At 48.6% G+C, this 7,046-nt stretch overlaps 1 protein-coding gene across 1 annotated transcript in view; it reads left to right on the forward strand.

Annotated features, from left to right (window-relative positions):
• The window catches only part of LOC109487224 (E3 ubiquitin-protein ligase MYCBP2-like), a 212,734-nt gene that overhangs the window by 187,195 nt on the left and 18,493 nt on the right, over positions 1 to 7,046 (forward strand). The window contains exons 59-63 of the mRNA XM_019791210.1: positions 288 to 3,004; positions 3,390 to 3,729; positions 4,262 to 4,464; positions 4,836 to 4,985; positions 6,817 to 6,894. Of these exons, the coding sequence (XP_019646769.1) occupies positions 288 to 3,004; positions 3,390 to 3,729; positions 4,262 to 4,464; positions 4,836 to 4,985; positions 6,817 to 6,894 (3,488 nt within the window). The remainder of the gene's footprint in view (positions 1 to 287; positions 3,005 to 3,389; positions 3,730 to 4,261; positions 4,465 to 4,835; positions 4,986 to 6,816; positions 6,895 to 7,046) is intronic.

Genomic DNA, 7,046 nt, shown 5'->3' on the forward strand with positions numbered 1-7,046 from the left:
CCTTTATCGCATACTCAGCACAATGATTTAACTTACAACTTTGTATGCTGGTGTCAAGTTTTTGTAAACACAATGTCTTGACTTCACTGAAACTGGAATTGAAATTGACTTCAATATTTCTCTGCCTCTCAGGTACCCCAATCTTCTACTTATCATCATTGTCTGAGCCTTTGTCACATACATGTACTTAGCACAATGATTACAAACCTTAAAACTTTGTATGCTGGTTTAGAGTTTTTGAATGATTGTTAACAATGTCTTGACTGTGATGTTTCTCTCTCTCCCAGGTACCCCCAACTTCTACTTTTCATCAGTGCCCCCCACCAAGGAGAGGAAGCCCTCCCCCACACGAGACGGACTTCCGCTCAAGAACAAACAGGGAGACAACGTCGAGGAAAGGAGACCCAACCAGGGCATGAAGAGGGAGGGCGGTTCTTCCGATTCAGAGAAGGAGAACACTGTACCATCCTGTAGCAAGGAGAAGGGGGACGTCATTGTGGAATTGAAGGAAACAGTGCCAGAAGTCAGTAAACCGGAGCCAGAGAAAAAACCTAGTAGGACTAGAAACTCCGGGATACCCATCCCGAGGAAGGGAGCATCCCCTCCCAGGACAAAGTCTGGCTCGCCCTCTGATTCCCCGAAAAGTAGACCCAGCTCCCCACTAGTGAAGTCCGAATCCTCTTCCCCGAGGCTACAGAGGAAAGACAGGCATAGAGCGGACTCGGATTCGTCCAAGTCGCACGCAAGCGACGCAGATTCGAAGAGAGCAGTTTCGCCAAAGTCTCGGCCGGAACTGCCGCCGAAACCGGACCTCAGGAAGACCCGGGCGGAGGGACCCAAACACGGGATCATCAGCTCGCTCAAGTCCGACGCCACCACCAGGAGCCGGTCCGAATCGCCCGTCGGGAAAATCCACCGCGAGGTCACTGTGGAGCTGAGGAGTCGCTCGAAATCTCCCCGCGGCCGATCCGGATCGTCGGATCATCAGAAATCCCACACAGACTCTTCCTCTCCCCCCGTCAGGACTGGTTCGTTAAAGGGGAAGACAGATTTGCCCAGGAGTAGGATAGAAGCCGTGAAGGCAAAAGCGGAAGCTCCGATCATTAGCACAGGTCCTCTGAGGAAAACAGAGGCATCGTCGACCGTGATAGATAGCAGACATGAGGAGGTTCATGCCAGTGTAAAACAGGAGACGAAACTGTCCAGGAGAACGCACTGTATGGTGCACGAGGTGGCGAAGGGAACGGAGTGCACAGTTCATGTGTCGAGAATTCCATCTCCGAGATCCAGCCTTATCATTCCCAATAAGGAAAGGGTGCTTTCTCTGGAGGACTCCACAAGGCAGTCCAACGGAGAATCGCTAACCACTACTACTGTTAACACTTGCACACCGGACACCCACGCTACGAAAACCGTAGAAACAGCCGAGCATAACGCAAAGCCTGCGAATGACGTCATCGTTCTCACAAAGGAGAACAACGCTGTTCTGGAAAACGGACACCCTCCCAGTGGAGCAGATGGCATGGACGAGGCTGTTCGATCTGCCAGCGTCACCCCCCCACCACCGCCCATGAGTTCCTCTCCGCCTGCGACCAGGAAAGCAACCCCCCCTCCGAACGATTCCGTCAAAGAACACGTCAAGGGACAGTTCACTATAGGCATGGCGGGAGCAAGGGAGGAGACAGAAAGAGTATCCCCGAAACTGGGAAGGAAAGAAAGGACGGTACGACACCTTCGGAATAAGCGAGACCGAGCCATGTCACCGGTCCCCAAGGAAAAACCTTCTGTGGAGATACCACCCAGTGCGAAACCCAAGCTGTCCCTCTCTCGCAAGCCGGTCAAAGACGCGATCTCTCCGTCCGTTGCGGAGTGCATGAGGGCCGTGTTCGCTGCATTCCTGTGGCACGAGGGCATCGTGCATGACGCCATGGCCTGCGCCTCCTTCCTTAAGTTCCACCCTAACCTCACGAAAGAAGCGAGCTCCGGTCAGAACACCAAGGAGCAGGCGGCAGCGGAGATGGAAGACTTCAGGGACCCCAGGTTGAAAAACAGGCATTCCATGGAGCTGACCTCAGCGTTGAAGAAGCTCGCAGAAAGAGAGGCTCCCTCGAACATCAACGCGTTAGTCAATCCTGAACCGTCCCCCAAGAGAGTGGCTGGCAAGGCCACTGACTCGAGGGGGGTGTCGCCGAGCAAGGTGGCAAAGAGTTCGGAAACGAAGAAGGAGCCACAGCTTCCGCTGACTCTGCAGCACCTGGTTTCGTTCTGGGAGGAGGTGTCGGCTTTCGTTCTCAACATGGCGACGCAGCAGGTGATCCTACCCTCCCCAGCCGAGCTGGTAAAGAACAAGAAGGAACGAAAGGAGAGGGAGAAGAAGAAGAAGAAAGACAAGTGGCCTCAGCAGCAGGGGAAGCAGCAGCAGCAACAGCAGCAGCAGGGGAGGGGGAATCTGTTCGGCGAGGCAGCGGGGGCACCGTTCGTGGCAGGAGGGGAGAAAGACGCAGCGTGCGAGCTGTGCGGGGGCACGTTCCCCCACCCGGTGACGTACCACATGAAGCAGGCTCACCCGGGCTGCGGGAAGCACGCGGCCGGGATGGGGTACAACAGCGGCGGGAACTACTGCGGCGGGTGGGCCGGAAACTGCGGGGACGGGGGCGTTGGGGGCAGCAGCTGGTACCTCATGTGCGAGAAGTGCCGCGACAAGTACCTCAAGGAGAAGAAGGCTGCCCAGAAAGAGAAGGTGAAGAAGGCCAAGAAGCGAGTCATTCCGCTCAAGCCACCGAGGACGCTCACTCCCATGGAGGCCCACAACATCATGAAGAACAACGCCCTGTTTCTGTTGAACTTTGGCAGCGCGATGGGCCCGCACATCCCGGCGCAGAGCCCCGTGTCCAGGAGGCAGCTCCTCAGGCACGAGCTCCCGGTGGTCTCCGAGGGGGACCTGGACCACGCCCACTTCCCCTCCGTCCCCTTCCTCTACCTACAGCAAATCGCCGCACAGCAGGTACATTTCATTACCTTACTGCTGAGTGACAGTTAATGTTATAGCTGAAATATAAGTCGTGATGGTAGTGATTTTATAGGACTTGTGACTTGTTTCAATTCTTATTTGTAATGTATAATAATTCTGAGTCTAATACATGTAAGTCTAAGTTTTAAACTACATATTTGTGTAAGGAAACCACAATTCAGCACTTGTGCTGCAAAGGTTTTTTTTATGCTGAATAAACCAATCTCTCTCTCTCTCTCTCTCTCTCTCTCTCTCTCTCTCTCTCTCTCTCTCTCTCTCTCTCTCTCTCTCTCAATCTCTCTCTCTCTCTCAATCTCTCTCTCTCTCAATCTCTCTTTCTCAATCTCAATCTCTCTCTCTCTCTCTCTCTCTCTCTCAGGGTCACGACCTCTGTCCCATGTCTTTCAACGACAACCTCTTCCGAGACGCCGCGTCAGAGAACCGCTTCCGCTCGGACTCGTTCGGAACGCACCCCCAGCGGACGATCTCGATCACCCCGGACACCAGCCCGCACAAGGAAGAGGACCTGATGTTTGCCGGGCCCATGAGCGTCGATTCCAGCCCCGTGGGGGAGGGCCTGAGCCCCAGGGTGCCCTTCCAGCGGTCTATATCTATGCAAGGAACCATGCCTTCTTCGGAGGTGGAGATGGTGGATAGTAGTGGGATGGGGAGCCTGAAGCTGCGTTCGTCACGCAGGAGAACTGTCAGTGGAAATTCAGGTAGAGTTGACAATCATAAACATCTAAAAGGGTCACTATAATTTTAATGTATTGTACAATAATGTAAATGACATGTATTTTAATAAAGACAATAATTGTCTTTAAATTGCAAATTCATGCCCTAGGGCTAATTGCAGGAACAGAAGAAACATATGGTATTGAAAACAGACAATTAGTACACATAGAACTACTGAAACTACTAGTAAAAACTACTGGGTTACTAGTATTAATACTAGTAGTGCATGTATTGTCAGCACCGAAAGGCACTTTTTGGGGTAGCCTACACATACCCAGAAAGATATATCATGTACCTGAGTCTTGTCAGAACCGTGCCTGATCCTAACTATAACCCATTCAGGCATAGATCTAGATAGGCTCGGTTGTGGATAATAACTCTCCCTTAAACCTGTGCCATTTAAACCAATACTTCCATCCAGGAAGTAACTATTTTGTGTACTCAGTGTTGGGCAGAGAGATTCTGACCAGTCCTGTTCTGCCACTTGCTACATAATGTATCCCACATTTCATGCAGAGAGTGGATCATCGCTCCTACGCCACCCCTCCTCCCAGCTGGCCCGACTGGTGGAGAGCAGGGTCAAACAGCGCGACCTTCGTGACAAGGCCCGCCAGTGGCCCGTCATCGCCTTCATCATTCAGCGACACGACCTCGAGGGGTTAGAGGTCGCCATGAGGCAGTCCCTACGCAAGGCGGCCTGCAGGGTCCATGCTATGGAGGTAGGACCTGGACCAGATACAATAAGAACTTGAAAATCATGCTACAAGACTTCAGTTTTTAGTTGTCTTTGAGCAACTTTTTCCTAAAAATATAATTTCTAGATATTGGGTGATGTAGAGTGTACAAGGCAAGTCTATGCATACTAGAATTTACTGGGCTGTTGGTTTCATCTCGAAGCAGATCTTTTTTGTGGCTGCAAGACAGGCAGTATCATTGGCAGTACAAAAAAGGAAGCCTTAACCATACACTGAACTCTTATCCTCTTCTTTGCAGTGGAGTGTACTCTCTGTGCTCTAAGATCCTTGTCGTGATAGGCTATTGTGTAACCTGTTAATCAACAACCTGTTAACCTTTCACCTCTCACCCCCAGGCCCTGAACTGGTTACTGCGTAGTGTGACCCAGCCCACCTGCCTGCACGACCTGCTGTGGTTCTTCGTGGCATCGCTGACCCCACCTGTCATCGAGGCCGAGACAGAAGAAGAGCCAGAGGAGAAGAAGAGAAAGAAGGAGGCAGACGTGGTGAGTTGTAGATATGTCGGATGCATGGAACTGTGAAAGCTTGAACAGCAGTCTGTGAGGGTAGTTTTCCAGAATGAACAACTTCTGGAAAACACCCTGCATGCCCAATAAAGTATCTGATGTGTTTACCACAGTATAAAAGACAGATACTTCTTGCTTGCAAAGAGTGTATGCAGCATACAGTGTTCCCTTATAGGAGACAGTGTGCATGAGAATCATTTCTGTTCATGGCATGAGAATCAGTTCTGTTCCTGGCATGGGGCGACTGATCTCACTGCTATTCCGAGATCAGGGTGCGCTAAAGGGTTGCACTTGGGCCAATTTTTCAAGTTTTATAATTTTCTACTTTCAGTGCAGAAAAGTGCACTAGAGGTGTTGCCATACATTGCTACTTTTTAAATTTTTGGATAGAGACGTTCAGTTCAAAAGTTGTGCTCTATCCAAACTTAGCCCACTCATTTCAAATGTGGCCGGCAACGGACACTACAGCTAAGCTGTAGTGTCCGTTGCCGGCCACATCTGGCAGCTCAAGTACATGACAAGAACACCAAATCTTGCAAGACCTGTCATTTAGGGGTTGACAAAATGCTACAGAAATAACATAAATGACAAAATTACTTCAAGATTGCAACAAAATGTAATTAATGTACCTATATGTGGTATACTTGGCAACGGACACTACATGGCAACGGACACTACACCCTTGAGGTTTTTGACATTATTTCATATAATTACAGCAATAGACTGAAATAGCTACTGTGTTTTAAGTCAGCATCTTCAGCTGTTTCAAAACCTGAAATCATATGCACCCACAGTCTTTTCTATTTTAAGTTATTACCGAACAACGGACACTACACATTTTCTCGGACAAAAAAGACAGGTAACTGTAAGCCATCAGCCATATTAACCCAAAGGACAAGCAACATAAAAACACATGTTTTGTGTCATATATGGATGTACCTTGCATAACATGCAAAATGCCCAGTTCTATCACCATCCTTTTTAGTACAGGGAGATAAGTTAATTGCAATGTCTTAATTTATGAATTTTACATAACGAGTACAACATATTGATAAATGCGCTCCAGAAAAGAAAAATTTCCAATCATCATCAGGTTTTTTGCAAAACATATCAGACTGAGCATGTCTGAACATATTGCAAATCTTTTCATTCCATTTTTTTGTTCCCAAATTACTTAAAAGCATATCTCAAAAACTGGCATTTTTCAAGTGCAACAGCATAACGTAGATTTTATGCCAATTTCTGGTCTGAAATTGGCCATAGCATAAGTTTTAAACATCTTAACACCAAATCTCTTCCTGATTGTCTGGAAAATAACTGTACTAGTATAACAAGTTTGATAAATGTCAACCGAATGCGATAAATACAGAGTAAGATTGACATAACAATGCACGATGCCATTGGCGCACCCTGATCTCGGAATAGCCGTCCCTACCCTTTTTCAGCGTTGTTTGGTTCACAAAAGAAAGGAAATGCATAAGTCATGGATTTTTGCTTTTTTTATTTTTTCGTTTTACAGATTCCAAGGTTGAAACCAACTTTTAGTTCCACCTCTGGAGACACATTGCCCCAAAATTCTTCCTTCTCAAAATCAGTACATGTGCGCCCCCTAGTGTTTTCTATCTTTGCTACATGAGATTCTGAGAGCATAACGTGTAGTTTAGTGACAGGCTGTCTTGCCTTACCTGCATACTAGCCTGTCAAAGTTGTGCATGTACGCCCCCTAGTGTTTCCCATCTGTGCTGCATGCCATTCTGAGAGCAGGTTGGTGACAGGTTGGTGTTAATGTCTTGCCTTACCTGCATACTAGCCCGCAGACCAGAAACCTCTGGCTGAGGAAGTTGTGCCCAGGAGGGCGCTGGAGAATAGGCGCCTGCTCAAGATCGAGGTAAGGGGTGGACCACTGGATCTCTGGGGGGGAGGGACCATTTACATGTAGATAATTATCGAAAGAAGACAAGGCTGTTTATGTTTCTCTTCATGTCAAATTTGTACCCCCTGGAAAGAAGTGGTCTGTCCCTGTGTCTGGAGCTTCTGCAT

The sequence above is a fragment of the Branchiostoma belcheri genome, unplaced genomic scaffold, assembly GCF_001625305.1.
Source record: "Branchiostoma belcheri isolate BF01 breed outbred unplaced genomic scaffold, Haploidv18h27 scaffold87, whole genome shotgun sequence".
Lineage (NCBI taxonomy): Eukaryota > Metazoa > Chordata > Leptocardii > Amphioxiformes > Branchiostomatidae > Branchiostoma > Branchiostoma belcheri.